The sequence below is a fragment of the Sarcophilus harrisii genome, chromosome 1 (genome assembly GCF_902635505.1).
Source record: "Sarcophilus harrisii chromosome 1, mSarHar1.11, whole genome shotgun sequence".
NCBI lineage: Eukaryota > Metazoa > Chordata > Mammalia > Dasyuromorphia > Dasyuridae > Sarcophilus > Sarcophilus harrisii.
The window spans coordinates 673,116,424-673,138,238 of record NC_045426.1 but is presented as its reverse complement, the minus strand read 5'-3'; the positions used below and the strand labels follow the sequence as shown (position 1 = coordinate 673,138,238).

The 21,815-nt window shown below is 53.4% G+C and overlaps 1 protein-coding gene across 1 annotated transcript; it reads left to right on the top strand.

The window, feature by feature from the left end:
* The first annotated feature begins 587 nt into the window (after window positions 1-587).
* Window positions 588-20,769, top strand: CAMSAP3 (calmodulin regulated spectrin associated protein family member 3). Its single transcript, XM_031948367.1, has 18 exons — window positions 588-900; window positions 9,339-9,592; window positions 9,688-9,810; window positions 9,942-10,028; window positions 10,218-10,250; window positions 10,869-10,916; window positions 11,218-11,356; window positions 11,905-12,044; window positions 12,625-12,718; window positions 13,115-13,169; window positions 13,373-13,446; window positions 13,562-13,631; window positions 14,191-14,809; window positions 16,901-17,204; window positions 17,299-17,398; window positions 18,611-18,723; window positions 19,165-19,283; window positions 19,461-20,769. The coding sequence occupies exons 1-18, from the start codon at window positions 753-755 to the stop codon at window positions 19,761-19,763; spliced, it is 2,823 nt and encodes a 940-aa protein (XP_031804227.1). The 5' UTR covers window positions 588-752; the 3' UTR covers window positions 19,764-20,769.
* The last annotated feature ends 1,046 nt before the right edge of the window (window positions 20,770-21,815 follow it).

The window sequence follows — 21,815 nt, the reverse complement described above, 5'->3', positions numbered from 1 at the left end:
ACACACACGCTGGAACAACGCAAGCCCCAACACACCCCGATTCCCATCCCCACCTGCCCGCCCGCCGCGCTCCCACCCACGAGCAGGCGGCCGGGCGCAGACCCAGCGGACACACAGGCCTTCTTTGTGTGGAGAGTTCAGGTGCGCCCAGGAGCTGCACAATGGAGGCCTGTCTGTCTGTCTGTCTGGGACTAAACCGCCCCGGGGTGGGGGGGGGAGAGGACGGGGGAGGAAGGCGGTGCCTCCGGGGGTGTCCAGGAAGCACCACCCCTTACACACACCCCCTCTCTCCGCCACCGCTACATTGCACCCCAAGACAGGGGAGACCCAGAGGATTCCCCTCTTAGACACGCCCCCCATCAGACACCGCCTGGGACACGCGGGGAGCCTCCGCGCCCCGCGTCGGTCCCCGAGCTCGGCGCCCACATCCCGGCGGCCGAGGTCTCTTCTCGGAGATCTGGGAAGAGGGGGCTCGGCCGCCCGGGTCCGGGAGAGGGCGCGGGCGGGGGGCGGGGCGTACCTGAGGTCCGGCCCCCGGGGCGGGGCGGCGGCGGCCGCGGCGGCGGAGAAGGGGAGGGTTGTGGGGGGACGCTGCTGCACCTGGAGCCGGAGCCCGGCAGCTGCGGCGGCGGCGGCGGCGGCGGCAGCGAGGGTGGCGGCGGCGGCCGGGCCCGGTGCTAGCCCAACAGAGGAGAGCCAGGGCCGGTCCGGCTCGGGCCGGCCACACCAGACAGCGCATCCCCGGCGCCGTCATGGTGGAGGCGGCGCCCGCCGGCCCCGGGCCGCTGCGGAAAACCTTCCTGGTGCCCGAGATCAAGCCACTGGATCAGTACGACTTCCCGCGGGCCAAGACGGCCGCCAGCCTGGCCTGGGTGCTGCGGGCCGCCTTCGGGGGCGCAGGTAGCGCGGGCCGCCGGGGCCGGGGGGTTGCGGGGCCGGGGCCGGGGCGCGGCAGGTGCGGGGGGCGGGGCTCGGGTTCCGGACCCCGCGGGGAAAGGCCCGGGGCCCCGGGGGAACAATGGCCGGCCTGGGGAAGGGGCTGCGGGGCGGCCGCGGGCTCCCAGCCGCCGCCGCCGCCGCCGCCGCCCGCTTTGTGCGCTCTGGCCGCCGCCTCTGCTCGGGGGGGGGGGGCAGGGGACTCCTGGGTTCCCGGGGGCTCGGGGCCTCCTCCTTTTCTTCGTCGTCCTCCTCTCCCTTCCCTGTCCCAGGCCGCGTCCCCTCCCCCGGCTCGCTCTCTATCTGCTTGGACTTTGCCTCCCCCGCCTGCTGCTAGAGCTGGGGCCAGGGAGGGGTTGGGAGGGAAGGGACCGGCCATCCACCCTCCCAAGATCCAGGTATTGGAGCCCCTGCCTCCTCCCCCAGGACCTAGCTGCCTTAGAATCCCAGCCACAGCACCTGGCATTCTAGGTGTCTGAGTACCCCTTCCCACTCCACCCAGCCGAACCCCACCCTTCCCCAAGCCATCCTACCCAGGCCCTAGCCCGGCAAGACTGAGGTCAAGGTTCCTGCCTTATGGTGGGCCGTTCCCCTCTTGTCCCCCTTTTATTTAAATCTGATGCGGGGCTCACTGGCCCCTAATATGGGAATGTCCCCAGTCAGGTGGCCTAGCAAAGACTGGAGCTGCTACCCTTCCTTAACGAGCCGGGGGCCTAGCCTTCCGTGTCACCGCACTGACCCACATGGGACTCAACCCCTTCCTCAGTCACCTAGCTGCCCCCAGCCTCTCCAAAGGCAGGCCTGCTTTCCTTAGCTGAAGCCTTAGCTCCTCCCTGGCCTCAGTTGCCCCTGGGAATACCCTCCCCTCCGAGGGTGGAGTTGGGAGCCGAATATCCTCACCTCCTCATGGCTGCCTGGGAGGGGAGGTGACCTGGGTTAATTAAAACTGGGCCTTTAAGAGCTCCATGGATGGAAGAGAGAAGCAGTGATCAAATGCATCATCCTTCCCTTCAAAGCTAAGGGATATCTCTTCCCCCCCCTCCTACCCAAGGAGCTGCCCCAGGCTAGACCAACCTGTTCTGTGGGTGTTTGGGAGAGGGACACACTCAGCCGAATGGAAGGGATGAAATCCCAGCCCTTGTATCCTGTTCTCCCTCCACAGCTTGTTTACCCATAAATCCCTTTGCCCCTTTCCCTGCCCAGGTCCTTCTCAAAGGAAGAGGAAGCACTTTACAGGGACCCAGGAGTCTTGGCTCTTAGATTGGACTCTTTCCTGGTTATCTGACCTTTAGCCAAGTCTACTTTGCTCAAAGAAATGAGGAGAACCTTTTAATCTGAGGAGATGGCCCAGAAATGAAAGTCAGAGGGTCTGGGGTTTAATTCAGCTCATGTCACTAATTTGCTGTGTGACCTTGGATCGGTCCCTAACTGACCCCCTTCTGTCTTTGTAGGATGAGGGGTTAGACTCTAGAACTTCTCTCAGACGATCTATGATTCTGTGGAAGTTCTGAGACATAGCAACTTAAGGGAAACTCCTTGTTTGTGAAGTAGCTACAGTGAAGTAGGAGGCAGGAGATCTGGATTCGAGTTCACATTGTTCTCAGGATCAAATGACACAAAACACATAGTGCATTTTGAGTTTGTAAATTTGCACTATCTCTGGAGACTGTATGCGCAGGGGTCAGAGATGGGTGGGCAAGGAAACCTGGGTTCCCATGATCCTTGGAAACAGAAACAGCAGTGCCTGGAATCTATTCTGGCCCTGGGGGCTGCTGAGCCAGGAGAAATAAGGATTTCAATCCTGCCTTTGACACTGTGCTATGCTGGGCAATTTACGTAGCTTTTCTGAACCTCAGTTTCCTTTTCTCTAAAAGGGGGAGGAGTAATTATACCTCTAGTTCTTACCTTCCAGAATTGCTCTGAAGATTGAATGAGATAATGCATGGAAAGGGCTTTACGAATCTTTGTCCTCATACCTTAGTGCTCCCTGCTAACTCAATCTGATGTTCCCTCTCTCCTACTTATCTCTAAGCACCATAATCTTGTGGATTCCTACAGGTTTTTTCCTAGCCTGTCTCTTTCCTCTTCCCTCTTCTCCAGATAGCACCTGTCTAATCTGTCCTTGACATTAGCTTTATTGATCACTTCTCTGCTTTCAGTGACCCCAAATTTGCACCTCCAGCTGTTTTCCCCACTTCTGAGATTCCTAACCCTAATTTCCAGTCTCTTCCAGGCCATTCCTACTAGATTGTCCAAGAGATTGTTGAGAGATCTCAGTCTCAACATGCCCCAAAAGACACTATTCTCTTGACTTTACTATTTCTGATGCTGGCAATATGTATCCAGCAACCCATCTTCTAAACTTTAGGATTATTCTCAACTTTTTCCTTTCCTCTACCCCTTCAGTTAGTTAGTTTCCAAAATATGGCTCATGGGTGGGTCTCCTTACTATTAATGATAGGGGGCGGGAGGAAAGAGGATGTCATCAAAGCCTGATTAGTCTTTCTGCTTCTAGTCTTGCCCTTCTGCCACCTTTACTCCACACAAGTGCCAAAGTAATCTTTCCATAAGTACAAAGCTTATCATATCACTCCTGTGCTCCCCAGTCCTCACAGGTTCCCTATTACCTTCAGAATAAAGCATACATTTTCTTCCCTGATATTTAAGGTTCTTCACAGTCTGGGTCCAATTTACCTTTTTTGTATTTCATACTTTTCTCCTACGTGTATTCTGAGTCTCTGCCAAACTGGACTGCTGCTAGCAGTTCCTCAATTTCATCTCACTCTCTTTTTATTTCGATGTGCCTGGAATACACTTCATCTTTATCTCTTCTTGAAGTCTTACAAAACCTAGCTGAAGTGTCACCCCTTTCTCAGACCTCTACCCCATCCCAGCTGAAAAGTTCTCCCCCTCCTTTGATTTTCCTAGAGCCCTCTCTTGAATCTCCCTACTTTGTTTCTGTTATTGTTGTTGTTTGGTTAATTCAATCATATCTGCTTTTATGATGCCCTTTGGGGTTTTCTTGGCAAAGACACTGGAGTGGTTTGTCATTTTCTTCTCCAGCTCATTTGACAGATGAGGAAACTGAGCTAAAGTTGAGTGACTTGTTCAGTGTTACTCAGCTAGGAAGTGTCTGAGGCCAGATTTGAATTCAGAAAGAAGAGCTTTCCTGACTCCACCACTAGCTGTTCTATCTTAATCTTAAGAATATACCTTAAAGTTTCCAAAACCTTTGACAAACAACTTTCACATGTGTCTCAGAACAAGCTTGGAAAGCAGAAATGACAGGCATTTTCTTCCATTTTAGATTTGAGGAAATGGGGACTTAGAGAAGCTGGGTTCAGACCTTGATATATAAACTGCAGTATTGTTTCCAGTTCACTCCTCTCCTTCAGCAATTCATTCTCCTGAGGAGTATGTAGCCTTGAGGCCTGAGACCACAGGGTAAACCTTGTGTATCTCTAAAATCTGTCCCAGAATAGGTGTTTTTAAAAATTTTGAATTGAATTTGAGGAGCTCTTTGTTGTCCATGAAAATGCTCTGTGCACTTGCTTCCATTAACAGATTTATATTAAGCACCTACTATGTGCTCAGCACATAGCCAGATATTGGGCACGTGTAGGTGAAACTCAATACCTGTTCTCAGAGTTTAAATCCGGCCTCAGTCACTCAGTAACCGTGTGAACCTGTGCAAATCATTTAACCTGCATTTGTTTTCCCATCTGTAACACGGGGATGATAATAAAACCTATTTCCCAGGATTGTTGTTGAGGCTCAAATGAAATAATATTTGTAAAGCGATTTGCAAACCTTAAAGGGCCATATAAAGCTAGCCATCATTATAGGGGTTAAGAGACACAGGCGAATATCTAATTCATGCTGGAATCAATCAGGTCAACAAGCCAAGTCAACAACCATTTTAGGAGTACCTATTGTGTATTAGGGACAGTATCATATTAAACTCAAGAAAGGGAAAAACAGTGCCTTCCCTCGAGGAGCTCCCAGTGTAAGGGGGGAGATAACATGTAACTAACCGTGGACATGCAAGCTATCTACAGAGTAGATTGGAAGTAGCATAGAAAGGGGGGTGGAGCTGAGATGGCAGAGTAAAGGCAAGTATCATAAAGGGGAAGGCACTTGGGGGACCAGGGGGACAGAACTGGTATTTAATGTTCTCCACAACTGACTCTAATCTACTTTTCTTGTATTTCATACTATTTCCCTACGTGTATTCTGGGTCTCTGCCAAATTGGACTGCTGCTACAGTTCCTCAATCTCATCTCAATTCTCTTTATTTCGATGTGCCACCTTTATTTCTGCCTCTTGAAGTCCTGGAAAACCTAGCTTAAGTGCCACCCCTTCCTCAAACCTCTACCCCATCCCAGCTGAAAAGTTCTCTCCCTCCTTTGGTTTTCCTAGAGCCCTCTCTATTTTGTTCCTCCCTACTTTGTTCCTGTTGTTGTTGTTGTTCAGTCCCTTTAGTCATGCTTGATTTTTTTGTGATGCAAAAGGTGGGACTTAATCTGTTTGAAAGGAAGCTGGGAGTCTGAGGTAGTGAAAAGGAACAGATTAGAAAGATGGGAGTTCCCCCCAGAAACAGTGAGGACTCAAGGTTGTGATCTGAAGGTCTTGGAGGAGAGGAAAGTGTAGGAAGATTGGAAAATTAAGAAGGGGTCAGGTTGTGAAGGATGTTAGATGTCAGAGGGCTTTATGTTTGATCCCAGATGTAATAGGAAGCCACCAGATCTTATTGGGAAGGCAGGTGGAGATGATACGATCTACATACGCTTGACGAGACCAATTTGATAGCCCAGTGGAGGATTAACAGGAATGGAGAGAGACTTCAGGCAGGGAGAGGAGTCAGCAGGCTCCCGCAGTTGTCTTTTTTGGAGGGGCCCAAGACCATCATCTGGGTGGTGAGAGTGTCAGAGGAGAGAGGGGAGCAGGTATGAGTTACTGGGAAGATGAAATCGACAGATTGGCCATGGAGGGCGAGGAAGAATGAGGGGTCCTGGATGGCTCCGGGGTTAACAGCCTGGAGTCTGGGAGGATGGTGACTTCTTGGATAGGGGAAAGGTTTAGGGGAAAGGAAAGTAAGTTTCAAACATCTGTGTTTGTTTTTCCCCCTTTGACAGAACATAAGCTCCTTGTGGGCAGGGTTTGTTTTTTTTCATTTTATCTTCCTATCCTCAATGTTCATAATAAACAATAAAAGTTTGTTGAATTTAATTAAGGTCAAAGGAAGTATCATTTGGAGGAGGCATTTGGGGTTAAGTGACTTGTCCAAGGTCACACAGCTAGGGTTACTTGTCTGAGGTTACACTTGAACGCAAGTCCTCCTGACTCCAAGGCCAATGCTCTACCCACTGCACCATGTAGCTGCCCTGAGGTCAGAAGAGGGAGGCCTCCTGACTTAGGGAGAATCTAGAATAGTTACGTGAAAAAGGTAGCATCAGAGTGGGACCTTGAAGGACCAGTAGTAGGGTTTCAGCAGGTGTAGATGAGCAGGGCAGGGGAGGCAACGTCCTTGGCAAAGGAGACAATTTGAACGAATCCTTAAAATTACTGAGGATGATACAGGGTTGGATGTGGAGCCAGCAAAACCTGCATTCAAAACATGTTTCAGATACTTACTAGCTATATGAGCCTAAAAAAGTCATTAAAAATAAATCTTTGCCTCAGTTTCCTCAATTGTAAAATGGGGATAATAATGGCACCTACCTCCGAGGGTTGTTGTGTGATATAGGGTTGGATATGGAGCCAGCAAGACCTGCAATCAAAACATGCCTCATATACTTACTAGATATGTGACCCTAGAAAAGTCATTTACTTTCTCTTTGCCTCAGTTTCCTCATCTGTAAAATGGGAATAATCATTGCACTTACCTCCAAGGGTTGTTGTAAGGATCAAATGAGAAAACATATGGAAAGGGCTTTATGAATTTTAAAGTACTATTAATATATTGTAGTATAAAGTACTATAAATATATTGTAGTATGTGCAGGGGAGGGAGGGATCATCCTGTTCTATCTATCTGGAGTATAGAATAAGTCAAGTCAACAGACATTTATTAAGCACCTACTCTGTGCAGGGCCCTAAAGATACCAAGAAAGGCAGATATGGGAGTGGCAGCTTGCAAATGGTTACACCAAGAGAAACTACAGACAGCGTTGGTGCTATCTGCGATTGGTGATAATCTGCGGGTGAAGGCGCTAGGCTTAAAGGAGTACTGTGAGAAAGGCTTCCTGTGGAAGGTGGGATTTTAGCTGGGGGTTGGAGGAAGCCGGGGAAGCCAGGAGGTGGAGATAAGGAGGGAGTGAATCCAAAGCATGGGGGACAGCCAGAGATTTGAGAGACAGAACATCTTGTAAGAGCTAGAGCAAAGAAGTCAGTGTCACTGATCAAAGAGAACGTGGCAGGGGCTGAGGGAGGAGGCATATGGTATGAGACATGAGAAGACTGGAAAGATTGGGGAGCTTCAGATGATTAAGGGCTTTAAAAGCCAATCAGAGGTTTTATATTTGATCCTGAAGGCCGTTTAAGGGGCTCCTGGAATTTATCGAGGATAGGGATGACCATCCAAAACTGAACTCATTAACCCCTCCTAAACATTATCTTTTCCATCATCATCCTCGGCTCCATACTTTGTCCACTTCATTTCCATACTTTGTCCAGTCCCTATTCGATCTCTAAACACTTTTTCAGTCATTGTCCTTGGCTCATACTTTGTCCAGCCCCTATATCTGATCTCTTGCCAAATTGTGTCCCTTTGGCTTCTGTCACATCTCTTCTACCTTTCTCCCGGACTACCACTGTTCTGGTGCAGGCCCCCATCATCTCATGTTGGCAGGAGGGTCTCCCTGCCTCAACTTGATCCCCGTTCCAGTCCTTGGAGCTACGTGAAGACTGGAACCATTTCTTATCCAAACCCCTGTGTCTTCCTCAGCTCTGAGTGAGGTCCCCTGCATGCGCACAATCAACGTTTACCCTATGAATGATAATTTGAATTTTTATCGGACTTCCCATTCCTTCCATATCCTTCACAATAACTTTTTGAGGCTCTATTTTATAGATGAGGCAAATGAGGCAAACAGAGATGAAGTGAAGGCAAGGGAACTTCTTTGTGAGGAAGGTTATTTCTACCCCTGTTTTTACAGAAGAAACTGATACTTTAGAAGTGTCAGGCTGGATTTGAACCCAGATCACCCAAATTGAAATCTAACACTCCCCAGTATCCAGGTTTTATCAGTGAACAACTGTTGAAGCTGGGATTCCCTTCCATAAGGACAGACAGCAAGAATAAATGAAGCAGCTAATCCGGGAAGAGTAAGATGATTGGAGGTTGTATAAATAAAGCTTTGGAGAGTTTGGGTTTTTTCTCTTGCCAGGAATAATATTAATAGGAACAATAGTGGGCGAGTATAATTTGTATCCTCACATTTATATTTGATCCTCACAACAGCTCTGGGAGATAGGTGCTATCATTAATTTTACAGATGAGGAAATTGAGGTAGACACAGGTAAGTGACTTACTCAGGGTTATCCAGTTAGTGAGTATCTGAGGGGAGATTTAAATCCAGGTTCTCCTAATCCCGAGTCCAGTGGGTAAGATGGATTAAAATTCAGACTCTGAAACAGTGTATGAGGAACAGTAGGGAGCTGGGATCTCATTGGATTCTCATAATAGGGAGGTAAATTGAGGCCCAGGAAGGCAACTGGTTTCCCTAGGCTAGTCCTGTGTTCTCCTTTTCACCTGAGAAATTTTCATGTGACCCTGTGTATATAGATTATAAAATAAATATCCAGATCAAACATAATTTCATAATGCCTGCATTTCCTTTTTTTTCCTCTTTTAAAGCTTTTTATTTTCAATGCATAGGCCCCGCATTCACTTATGACATCCCATGAGGGGTCGGGCTCAAAGCTGAAGAAGCTCTGATGGAGCAGAGCTTTAGTGTCAGGTCTTTCTCTCCTCCCCACCCCCAACCCCTCTTGAATCCGGATCTCATCCACTTTTGCCAGGTTATTAGTGATTGCAACAGCCCCTTAACCTCAGGCTCTACCTTTTGTTCTTCCTGAGTTCTCCTGCTCCGTGCAAGGCCACAGCCCACTTCCCCCTTCCCAGCCCAGGGCAGCTTCAGCAGCCTGACTTAGGTTTGGCCCAGATACCAAAGGAGTGAGCCCTCCGTCGGTGTGGGGAAACCTGTCCTTGCTCCCTGCCCTGAATGCTCCGGCCACACCTAGACTTAACCGGCAGGCCCTGAAGCTCCAGTCCCCTTCCTGGGAAGACTCCCCTCTGGCTCCCTCCCTCAGGAAGTTCTGGGAGCCTCAGAGGAGCCCCATGTGTAGGAGGGGCCGGCTCTGGGTCAGGGCCATGATCACCGATTGTGTCTCCTCCCGCAGAGCATGTGCCTTCGGAGCTATGGGAGCCTTTCTACACCGACCAGTACGCCCAGGAGCACGTGAAGCCTCCGGTGACGCGGCTGCTTCTCTCGGCCGAGCTGTATTGCCGGGCCTGGCGGCTGGCGCTGCCCAAGCTGGAGGCTCCGCCCGGTCCCGCCGCCCTGTTAACACTGCTGGCCCGGCGGGGTCTGACCCCGACCCTGCCCGATCGGCCCGTGCGGGAGGCTGACCTGCGGCATCAGCCCATTCTCATGGTGAGGCTCTGAGTGCTCTCCTGCCGTCTCCTATGGGCTGCTGGGAGGGGGGCAACGGCCGCCCTTCCTGATGCCCCATGGCTTTTTTTCTGTAGGGCGCCCACTTGGCTGTGATTGATGCCCTTATGACGGCCTTTGCCACAGAGTGGACCGCCTCCCTGCCCGTCCCTGCGGCTCCGGGCAGCTGGGAGCACAAGCTCCTTCTCTGGGTGGACTCGGTAGGCAGCTGAGGCCGTGGGAGCTGGGTCAGGGGGACTGCTGGAATGATTGGGGTGACCCCAGCCAGAAAGGAGATCGATCCTCCGGGCCCCTTAAAAGGCCGCTCAGTGACCCTTCTTGCCCCTCCCAGACCATGCGGCGACTGCAGGAGCTGACCGAGCGGGAGGCGGCCCAGAGAACCCCTGTGCCCCCAGCAGACAGCGCTGCCCAGCCCTCGGTGAGACCTGGCAGGTGGGGTGGGCCCCGGGGACCTGTCCCCCGCCTCCCGGGGCCAGGCTGTCCCTGTGCCTCCTCCTCGGGGTGAGGGCTGGGCCGGGCCGAGCTGGGTGTGACTTTCTCTGTATCTCTCTGTCTCTGCCCCCCGCACTGCCGCCTCCTCTTCCTCTCTCTGCCCTCTGCACCTCAGTGTCCCACCCGCTGGTACTGGAAGCTCGTTCCCGTAAGTGGGTGCTCCTGGCCCCCAGCTCCACTCTGTCCCTCCACCCTGATCTGTGAGCAGAGGATCTGCGGCCCTGGGGAAGGGGAGGGGGGACATGCTCTGGGTGGGCCGGGCAGGGAGAGCTGGGCGTTCATCCCCAGAAAGAAGTTGGGGGTCTCAGATCCTCTGCTCACGTTGGCCTCCGCAGTCCTGAGGGCCCCCGGGGAGGTGTCCTGCTGCATGCTCTCGCTGCCCTGCCTGCTTCTCCTGGGCTCCCTCCGGGCCACCCCAAGGTGCCAGAGCTGGGGGGTCAGCAGGTCTCACTGAGGCCCGACCTTACGAACGGCTCAGGGCTGACTGGGGACAAGCCTCTTACCTGTCTCTGAGGTCGGAGCCGGCGCTGAGGGAACCCCAGAGAAGAGGGGGAGAGGCGCCAGAAAGCCCCGAGGCAGACTAGGAGTAGGGCTCCCTCCAAGGTGTGACTGTGGTGGTCTGAGCCTTAGGGATGTCCCGGGGGTGGGACTGGCTGGGGGAGGGGAGCCCTCTGCAGTCAGGGTGAGGTCAGGGTCTCCCCCCGGCCTGGAGCCTGTGTCCCGCTGCGGCCCCCGCGCTGACGCCCCCTCCTCTCCGCCCCCTCAGCACGCCGTTGCCTTCTGTTTGAAGGAGTCAGGGAGCAAACCCCCTGTGGTAACGTATCTCCAAACCTCCGTCCTCCCTGCTTTCTGCTCCCCCTGTCACTGCTGTCGTGCCCCACCAGGCCGGGCTGGGCCGGCTCCCGCCAGCTGTCCAGAGCTTGAGGACCCCTCCTGCTCCGCGCTTGCTCCTTCTCGCTCCAGGGGCCACTCGATGTCCCTCTCTGCTGCATGTTGCTCCCTCCCCCTGTAGCCTCAAGGACTCACGCACTTGGCCTCCCTGCACCGGCTGCATGCTCTCCACCTCTAGTGGCTCCGTGACTGCTGACCTCTGACCTCTGGCTTTTGCCCCACAGATCCGGTACCGAAAGGACCGGGCCGTGGCCCGCAGGGCCCCCTGTTTCCCTGTGGTGTCGGGTCTCCAGGACTTGGCTAGCGGAGCCGCCCTAGCTGCCATCATCCACTGCTACTGCCCCCAGCTGCTGAGGCTTGAGGGTAAGTGGGCAGGGATCCCTAACCTTGGACTCAGGATTGGGAGGGGGTCCAGGGAGGACTCTCCAGCTCCTGGCATCAATGCCCCCACCTAACCAAGCAATAAGGATTTATTAGGCACCTCCTTGGGGCAGCTAGAGCACACAGCGGGCGGAGCGTTGGGCATGGAGTTAGGAACACTCGAGTTCAAATCTGGCCCCAGTTACTGGCTGTGGGATCCCGGGCAAGTCACTTACTCTGCCTCAGTTTCCCCCTCTAAAATGAGCTGAGAAATGGTGATGCTCCTGAATCTCTGCCAAGAAAACCCCAAATAACAGGATCAGGAGGGATCAGATGTGGCTGAAATCACGAAGAAAACAAGTGCCTGCCGCCTGCCAGGCGTAGTGCAGGAGAGACAAGGAAAAATGGCTCATCCGTGGCCTCAAGATGGAGAGAAATAACCGTGGGCAAATCGAGGGTGCTCTGGCAGGAGCTGGCAGGGGGGCGGAAGTTAGCTCTCCATCCAGGGCCCTCTCCCCAGTAATCAGGGGCTCCTTCCTCTCTTTCTACAGATGTGTGCCTGAAGGACACCATGTCTGTGGCCGACAGTCTGTACAATCTGCAGCTAGTCCAGGACTTCTGTGCTGCCCGCTTGCCGGGGGGCTGCCCCCTGGCTCTGGAGGACTTGCTCTATGTGCCGCCCCTCCTCAAGGTGACCCTGGTGTCTGGGACCCCCCCCCCCCCCCCCGCCCCGGGAGCCCTGAAGGCCAAGCTGGGACCAGGGGAAGGGGGATGGGGATGCCTGGGTCCCGGGGGATCCACAAAGGGAGCAGCATCAGGACCCCCTCCCCTGGCAGCGGGCTTTTCCCTCTCAGCCCGTCCCTGTCCCAAGAGGCACTTCGCATGGAGACCACGTCACAGAACGTGGATGGGACGGGGGCTGTTTGCCCTAGAGGAGAGGTGGCTGCTGGGAGTGGGAGCGGGGATAGCGCTGGGAAGGCTCGAAAGGACTTGTTTCGTTATGTTGGCCCTGGGAGGCAGAACTGGGAAGAAAGGGAGGAGATTGTAGGGAGTACATTGAGGCTCAGATGGAAAAACTTGGCAAGAGCCAGAGCTACCCTTCAGTGGACTGGATTGCCTTGGGAGGTAGTGAGCTCCCCGCCGCGGGGGTTTCTCCCCTCAGGGCTGATGGAGGGCTTGCTGGGGTTGTTGTGGAGGGCCGTGTTGTGGACCGGCTGGTGGGCCACAAAGGCCCATTCCTAATCTTGCCTTTTGTGCCCCTCCGTCTCCAGACTAACGTGGCCGTGCTGCTAGCCGAGCTGTTTCTGTGCTTTGAGGTGGTGAAGCCAGACTTTGTGAGGCCCAAGGAGCTGCCGGATGGGCGAGGTGAGGCTGGAGCTGGGAGGGGAGAGTGAATTAGTGCGAGGGGCGAGTCTCAAGCGCTTCTGGGATGTCGCTGCATTGGACTTGGAGTCGGGAAGGCCTGAATTCAAATCCTATCCCAGATAGTTCCTAGCTGTGTGACCCCTGCCTGGGCAAGTTATTGAAGCTCTTTGCCTCAGTTTCTCCATCTGTAAAATGGGGAGAATTATGGCCCCTACTTCTCAGGATTGTTGGTATTTTGTAAGCCCTTGAGTACTAGGTAAATGCTGCTGTTGTTGGGCGAGGAGAGGTCAGGGAGCTGAGGGATCCAGATAGGGAAGGTGAACTGTGTGGGAACGCTCCCTAGAGGGAGGCCGGGATTGAGGCTGGGGCCCCTTATTCCCTCCTTCTCTGCCTCAGGTTCCTCTCCTGGGGTCAGTGAAGCCTCTACTCCACCGAGTGGCAATGGAGCCAGGTACGGTCTCCTCCCCATCCCAGGTCCCCTAGATTTGTCTCCCTCCTCCTTGTCCTGCCTCCTGCTCTCTCCCCCTTCCCCTCGGCCACTGGATTCTCCTTGGAGGCTTGGGACAGAGGCCCTAGGTCCTGTTGCTCTGAATTTGGGGACTCAGGGGGCCGGGGGCAGCAGGTGGGTTGATCGTGTTTCCTTCCTACCTGCAGCTCCCCTGTTTTCAATTTCCGGCACCCTCTTCTGTCTCCAGGGGGGCCACAGTCCCCTCTCCGTAGGTCATCAGGTGAGAAGGAGCTAGGTGGGGGTGGGAGGAGAGGGTCTCCCGCCTTCTGGCCCCCCATTCCTCCCGTACTGTCCCTCCAATGAGTTGGCTGGAGCTGACCTCTGACTCCCCACAGGTTCCTTACAGTCCTCTCCCTCCATGACCCACATTGAAGCTTTTGGGAAGGCATGGAACCGGCAGCTCAGGTGAGCAGTCAAAGCAAAGGGGTTTGGGGGGCGAGGGGAGGAGCCCCACCTCAGCGTGGGGTTGGGGCCAGGGCTGGGGGACCAGAGGTCAAGTGCCTGAGGTGCGTTAGCCCCTTGGTCCTTTGCTCTCTAGAGTGGTCAGTGAAGCGGGCCATGGCTTCCTGCAGGCCTGCCGGGTCCCTCGGGAGTGACTCATTCCCCAGCAGTCTGTGCTCTGGCCAGACTAATCTTAGGAATAACGGGTCTTTTGGGAAGTCCCCCAAGTATAGTGCTTGTGCTTTGGGCTCCTTGGCTGCTCCAGCTGGAGCTGCGCTGAATTTTTGGGTGTCAGACAATGTTTAACACCCTTTCCTTGGTCAGTCTGGGGTGCCCCAGCTCTCAGAGGGCCGGGCCAGGCCCTGGGCCTCCTGCTGAGAAACAAGACCCTCCACGAGCCCGGTGGGGGGGAGGTCCCCTGGCCAAGGGCCAGAGCCAGACTTTGGAGAGGGAGTGACTGGGGGGCCGTGGGGTGGGCCAGGGGTTCAAGGCCAGAGTCTTAGCCCCCGTCTGGCCCCCCCAGCCGCCCCCTGTCCCAGGCTGTATCCTTCAGCACTCCCTTTGGCCTGGACAGCGACGTGGACGTGGTCATGGGGGACCCAGTGCTGTTACGCTCTGCCAGTTCCGACAGCCTGGGCCCCCCAAGGGTTTCAGCGTCGCAGCCTCCCCCAGAGCCAGCCCCGGAGCCTGGGGACCTCCCCACCATAGAAGAAGCCCTGCAGATCATCCATAGTGCTGAGCCCCGCCTGCTCCCGGATGGGGCTGCTGATGGCGGCTTCTATCTCCATTCCCCCGAGGGACCCTCCAAACCCACCCTGTCTTCATCGTACCCCTCCGAGACCTCAAAGCTTCCTGCTTACTACCCTCACCCGGAGGGGGGCTCGAAGGCCTCCAAGCCGCCCTTGACTTCATCCTACCCGCCTGGAGAAGCCTCCAAGCCCGTCCCGCCTGAGGGCTCCCCAGCAACTCCCACCCCCCGAAAGAGACCAGCCTTTGCTGGAGGAAGAAGCAGCTGGGAAACCCAAGGCGGGCCGGGAGGAAACCGGGGGCCCCTCCCGAGGCCCCTCCCGAGGCCCCCAAACTCAGAAGAAAGCAAGCCTTGCAAACTGGAAAAGAAAAGGCGCGCCATCCAGGCTCAAACGGCATAAACCATCTTTTCCAACAACGGACTAACAAATCCTTCCCCAAGGTCAACCGAAACTGGGGAAACGACTGGCGGTATGGGGAACAATGCTCTGGCCCCAATGGAAAAGGGCCCCCTCCTGGTCCCGGGAGAAACCACCTTGAGGAGAAACCTCCCAAAAAGGCCCAAAACGGTAACCTTTCTCCGAGGTGGGAAACGGCAACCGGAATAAACTGGGGACCATAACCGGGCCGGCCAACAAGCCAAATGCCCTAAACTCTTTAAAGGGAACATCAACTCCAGACCAACAAGTCCCTAGGAAACCCAAACACCCCCCAGGGCCCCCCCCTTTCCTGGATATCCCCCCTCCCGGGCCCCCCTCCCCCTTCCCGCCCGTCCCCCACCCCCAATCCCCAACCTCCCCCTTTCCAAAACCTCCCTCCCTCTTCCACCCCGGCTCCCGAAACCCAAACCGCCGCCCCTGCAAACTTCGGGCTGGCCCCTTGCTTCAATGCCCCCTCCCATAATGTGGAACACGCCCCCACCTCGCAAATTTTTCCCCGTCCCAAGTCCCCGTCCAAACCCCCTATCCTCGTAAAGGATCAATTGCCTGGCTCTTGGCCCCCCAAACCCAAACCCGGGCGGGAAATACCTTGGAAACCCCTGGCAAAACCACCACCCCCTCCGGCCCCCCTCTTAAAATCCCCTGGGAAACCTGGACAAGGAAAGAACGGAAACCCCCCTAGGGGAAAACTCTCTGAGGAAACCGTAAAATGAAACCCGGCCAAATGGGGCTTCTTCTACAAAAGGCCGGAGGGGCCCTGTTCTCCCGGGTCAAGCAAATGAAAAACTGGAATTTCTACGGAACAAAAACCAGAAATGAATGGCCCAAAGCCGGCCAACCCTACGGCAACCAAGCAAACCCAAACAATTAGTTGGAAAAACAAGGAAAAACCAAAAGGTAACCTAAATTTCCCTCCCTCTCCTAAACCTCAAAACCCTTAACCCGAAAACCTTTGTCTCCCCTTTCCACCGCTAAAAATGGGACTCGAGGCCCACCTCCCAACTCCCTCTAAAGAAATTAAAAATCTTACCCTGTGAAGTCTGTATATGCTTTTTATTTTCAATTTTGTCAATTAATCCCCCTTCTCAAAACCAGGTCCCCAACCTCATATGTCTTTGCCTGAATTAAACTTTAAAATCATGACTTATTATCAGTAAAATTTTGCTTTGTATACATATTTCATATATCCCTATACTTGGGCTCATGTAAAAGTTTCTTGAGCATCAGTAAATTTTTGCTTTGCTAACTTTTATTACAATTGGCTATCATAAGCTAGATCCCCGCTTCTTTTTGTTTTTGTTTTTTTTGCTGAGGCAATTGGGGTTAAGTGACTTGCCCAGGGTCACACAGAGAAGGGTTAAGTGTCTGAGGCCAGATTTGAACTCGGGTCCTCCTGACTTCAGGGCTGGGGCTCTAGCCACTGCACCACCCAGCTACCCCCTAGATCTCTGCTTCTTAAACTGTGGCTCACGACCTTTTATGGAGTCTTGTAACTGAACGTGGGGGGGTGCAGAATTATGATTCATTATCAATAAACTTTTGTTTTGTATACATATTTTATATACCTATATACTGGGAGTAACAAATATTTCTCGGTATCAATCAGTAAGTTTTTGCTTTGCATGCTTATTTTATATTCCTATATCTCAGGGTCACGTAAAAACTTCTCTGGTGAAAAAGGATGGGGAGTGAAAAAAGTTTAAGAAGTCCTGAGCTAGATAAATGGGCCCTGAGGTCCTTTCCTACTGTATGGCCGGTTTCAGCTTTAATCTTATGGGCCTCTAATCATCCCCAGGCTCTGTCAGATCAGTTGGGGCTTGGCCTTCCTGGGAGGAAGCTCATTGGCCCATTCCACACAGCCAATCTGGAAACCTCTTTGTGGATTTAAGAGTGCTTTGGCCACAATCTTACCTAATATTAGAGCCGCTGCTCCTCAAAGGGGACGCTGCTCCTCAAAGGGGACGTGGTACAAATTTCTGTGTCAAACTTTTCAAATTAAAATCATTTGACTTACACACTGGTCACTTCCAAGCACTCCAAAGATAGGTCTGTTCTTTATCCCCACCTCTGGGCCTCTTTATGTTTTCCCTCAGGTTGGCCCAGGAAGAGAGGGCCCGAGTTGGAGCCGGGGCCAGCCTGGAAGAGGAGGGCCCATCCCGGAGAGGGGACTTTACACGACAAGAATATGAGAGACGGGCACAACTCAAGTTGATGGACGACCTGGAAAAAGTACTACGACCTCGAGGGACGGGGGGTGGGCCTGGAAGAGGGGGTGCCCGTCGGCCCCCTCGACCTCGATCCGGCTGCTGTGATGACTCGGCCCTGGGCCGCAGTCCCCGAGGTCTCTTGGGTAAGGAGGAGCATGATGGAGCCGGTGGTGATGGTGGAAGTTGCCAAAAGAAAAAATAGGACCAAAGCTCTTACTTCCTATTTCTCCCTACCAGGATCCCGACTTAGCAAAGTGTACTCCCAGTCTACCCTGTCCCTTTCCACTGTGGCCAACGATTCTTCCAACAACCTTGGGGTGAAAAGGCCCACATCCAGGTAAATGTACACTCCTCCCCCCAATACCTACCCAATCTAAGCTTGTATGTCAGTGTCTGTCTGTCAGTATATATACTTCAAATGTGACTGTGTATCTTCCCATACAGATGGGTAGTCTGTTCACTGGTTGGATTAGCTTAGAACTTTCTCAAATATACCATCCTTATGGACATAAAGAGTTCAACCTTGGGCAAGCTAAACTCACACTGGAGTTTATGTATTTATTTAATCAGTTATTCCCTATACCAGTTTTGAGTTCAACCTTGGGCAAGCTAAAAATCATACTGGAGTTTATTTATTTGTTTATTTAATCCGTTGTTCTCTATACCAGTCTTGAGGTCAACCTTGGGCAAACTAAACTCATACTGGAGTTTTTTTTTTTTTTCTTTTTTAACCAGTTATTCTCTGTATCAGTCTTGTGTGCCCTTACAATTGGGGCAAACTTGCAAAATTCTAGAATGTCATTGAAGGGATGATTTACAAGCATTTAGAAGCAGAAGCGCCGATCACTAGGAATCAGCTTGGGCTCGTCAAGAACAAGTCTCGCTGGCTGGCTGGCTGCCCATTTTCTTTGACCAGACTGATAGAAAGGAAAATGTGATCGCCTCATTGAGCTTGGATTTCGGCAAAATATTTGATGTCATTCTTGAGGACCCATTGGAAACAGTGTGCTGGATAATAGTATAGTTAACACTGTTCACAGCGGTTGAATTTCCAGGTGCAAAAGGTAGTGATTAATGCATTGATGTCAACTTGGAGGGCCTACAAGAAATGGAGAGATGTGCACGTACTCTTGGCATCCATTGTCTGGCACGAACTAGGCAATTAATGAATGTTTGTTTGGTGAATTGGATCATTTGAAAAAACTAGGGGTATTTACCCCAGAGGGGAAAAAAAACTTATAGGAAAAGGCATATGGAAGCTACATGTAAAGGGTGGAAGTTGCTGGGAGGCAAATTTAGGTTTAATCTAACTAAGAACTTCCCAGTCATCCAGGGCTTTCCATTACAAGGTCTTTAAGCAAAGGATGAATGAAGATTCATTGAAAATATGATAGTTAGGGATTATCCATAAAGTGGGCAGTTGGACAAACTGATCTTGAGGGTTCCTTCTAAATCGGAGATTCTAAGAATCAAGGGACTGACTCCCCAGGAGTAAGAGGCAACTGGAAGACTTTCTTCCCCACTGACAGTCACATCTCTTTCCTTCCAGGGCTCCTTCTCCATCAGGCCTCATGTCCCCCAGTCGCCTGTTGGGTAACCGTGATCGGGATTGGGAAAATGGGAGTACTGCTTCATCACCAGCCTCTGTCCCAGAATACACGGGTAAGGCCTTGACTGGGCACTAGTTAGAACAAAAATGGAGAAAGAATGCTGGCAAGGTGGGGCGTCAAGAGGGCAGGTTATACATCTCTGGCTCTACACCTAGCACACGGTATAGGGGGAAAAAACCACCAGATCCCCAGCATCAGGATACGTGGCTTTGAATTTTGATTTGGACCCTTCTCTGAACTCGGTTTACTTTTGACATCCATTTTTGTAAGATTGAGATTCTACATCTTTTCCCCTTCGCTCCCCGGTCGGATCTAGGTTATACAAGCACGGTGCTTTGAACATATTTCCATGGAGCTCAGTTTATTTATTGCAGAATGAGGGGTCAGATACCGTCAGGCAGTTACACCAGCTGCTCCCAGGGCTTTTAGGCTTTACGGAGGCGAGACCGAGCTGCTGCTCGTGCTCTGACTTCCTGCCCTCCCCCCGCCCCAGGTCCCAAGCTGTACAAGGAGCCCAGTGCCAAGTCCAACAAATACATCATCCACAACGCCCTGGCCCACTGCTGCCTGGCTGGCAAGGTCAATGAATCTCACAAGAACCGCATCCTGGAGGTGAGGCCGGGGCTGGGCCCTTGGGATCCTGGTAGAAATCCCCCTCCGTCCTGCTCCAAGCCCAGCTCTCCCCCACCTCCTTCCTCCCCCCAAGGTCCCAGTTCTCCCGGGGATCCGGCCCCTGTTCTCTCGCCTCCCCCACCGTCCCCCTCATTCTAACCAAGTATCTGCTCCCAGGAAATTGAGAAGAGCAAAGCCAACCATTTCCTGATCCTCTTCCGGGACTCGAGCTGCCAGTTCCGAGCACTGTACACCTTCTCTGGGGAGACGGAGGAGATGTCCCGACTGGCCGGCTACGGCCCCCGCACCATCACCAAGTCCATGGTCGAGGGGATCTACAAGTACAACTCGGACCGGAAACGCTTCACCCAGATTCCCGCCAAGACCATGTCCATGAGTGTGGACGCCATCACCATCCAGGGCCACTTCTGGCAGACCAAGAAGCCCAGCACCCCAAAGAAGCCCAGCACCCCTAAATAGCCCAGACATTTCCTGTCTGAGGCCTGGACTCTGCTCCACAGCCAGCTGGGGGCCTTCTGTCCCCAAGGGTGGTTCCGGAGAGGGAGGGGGAGAAGGGAGGTGCTTTGTACCCCCTCTTCCAGCCTGGTCCCTTCTCCCCTCCCTGGTTAGGAGACTGGGCAGGAAGGAGATCTGGACTCCTCGTGCCCTGGACTCTCCTCAATCCTCTCCCCAACTGCATGTTTCTTCTACCCCGGTGCCTCTTGGAGGCAATGTCTCTGTTCCCTACTCCCCCGCCTCCCAGCCACCTCTTGCCTGGACAGATTTGGTCCCCAGTGTTGGGGGGCTCCCAGTCTCCAAGCCTTTGGAAAACCAATTTATAAATTCTGGCCTGAGCCCAGGGTAGGATTCCAAAGGAGCCTGGATCTGCATTCTACTTTTTTTTGGGAGGGGATATTGGGGGGGGGGGGTGGTTTTCTTGCTCCCCATCTCTCCAGGTCCTTTTCTTCCCTGGAAGATTCTGGAGGGAGCCTCTTCATCTCTGTGTCGTGTCCTGCTGTGGGGAGGGGGAAGCTGGGAGCTTCAGGGACTCAAGGCTCAGCTCAACCACCCCCTGCCCCTGTCTGTCCTCTCTACCTTGAATAAAATAATTTAAAGAGATGTTCTTGACCTCTTCCTTCTCAAGGATGGGGTGACTGGAAGCTTGGGGAGGGATGGAAGGTAGGCGCAGGGCTCCCCTGTTCAGAAGCATTCAAAGAAGAGAAATCCCTCCAGCCTCCACCCAAGAACTCCAGCGATGGAAACTCTTCATATTTCTGTGGCAGCTTATTCCTATCTTTCTGAGCCAGACTTGCTCCTCCCGGCTCTTCCTTCTGAGGCCGATCTAGGCAAGCAAGTCTCTTCAAGTGTCAGTCCTCCCAGGACTGAAGGGAACCAACATGGTGCCATCTAAGCCTGGGCCACCATTCACTTCTGAATCTTGTTGGTCTCCATCCTAAAACATGGCATCCAGGGAAACCCACAACTCTCCTGGAGGGCAGTGGCCCAGTCACCTCCCTGGTTCTGGATGCCACGCTCTTAATACGGCCTCCATTACAGGTTCTTTTTGTACCGGTCCCAATTCATGTTGCCCTTGCAGTCCCTTAAAGCTCCCAGATCTTCTTTACATGGACTCTCATCAAGCCACACCCCTCCTCCTGTTTTTGCCTGGGTTTTTTGAACCCAGAGGACAATTCTTACTCAATTTTCCTCTAAGCAGAAGTTATTTTTAGGTGCTGTCAGCCAGCGTGGCAGCGGTCTCTGAGCCGGGACACTTCCCGCCCAGCCCTCTCCCCTTCAGCTGAAGGTCTGCCCTGTACAACAGTAATTCCCATTGATAAGCGATGAAGCGCAGGAGCCTCTGGGGAGAAGGGGCTGGCTATGCAAGAAATGCCTTCTGGAGATGTCCTGAACATGAGAAAGTGGAGCTAGGCTAGGGCCAAGGAGCCCTGAATGCCTGGGGGACCAGAAGTTAATTGGGTACCAGACCATAGCACTTAGGAGATGACCAGAACTGGGGTGCCTGTTACACAGCAAGGATTGGGAAGCCACGAGTGGAGATTAAAGAGATTAGCACAATAGGCCAGAGGGAGGGAAGCTCGGTTAGGGCCGAGTCAGCCTGGGTTGACCCTCGGGGCAGCTGAAGTGGGTGGTTATGGTCAAGTGAAGCTCCTGGTCTGGCCCCTTGAGGAGGCCCCATTTCTCATGGGGCAGATGGTCCGGCTCTAACGTATGCAGTGTGCTCGGGCACTGGCCCAAGGGGGAGTGGCGGGAGCAGGGGTGCCGGTCTGCTTCCTGCTCTGCGGGGCTCAGGGCCAGGAACCGGCTCTACAAGGTGGGGGGTTGGGCCGAGTACTTTGGCCGCCGTTCTGCTACATAGGAGGAGGTGAACCTGGGCCCTGGGCCAGCGGGCACTGCCACGCGGGGTGGCGACTCCCAGCATGCCCCAGCTGGGCAGGTGACCGTGTCATACCGACCCCTCCCCAGAAAGCCAGAACTGGGTGTGTTCACACGTGTTTGCATAAAACCCGGCAG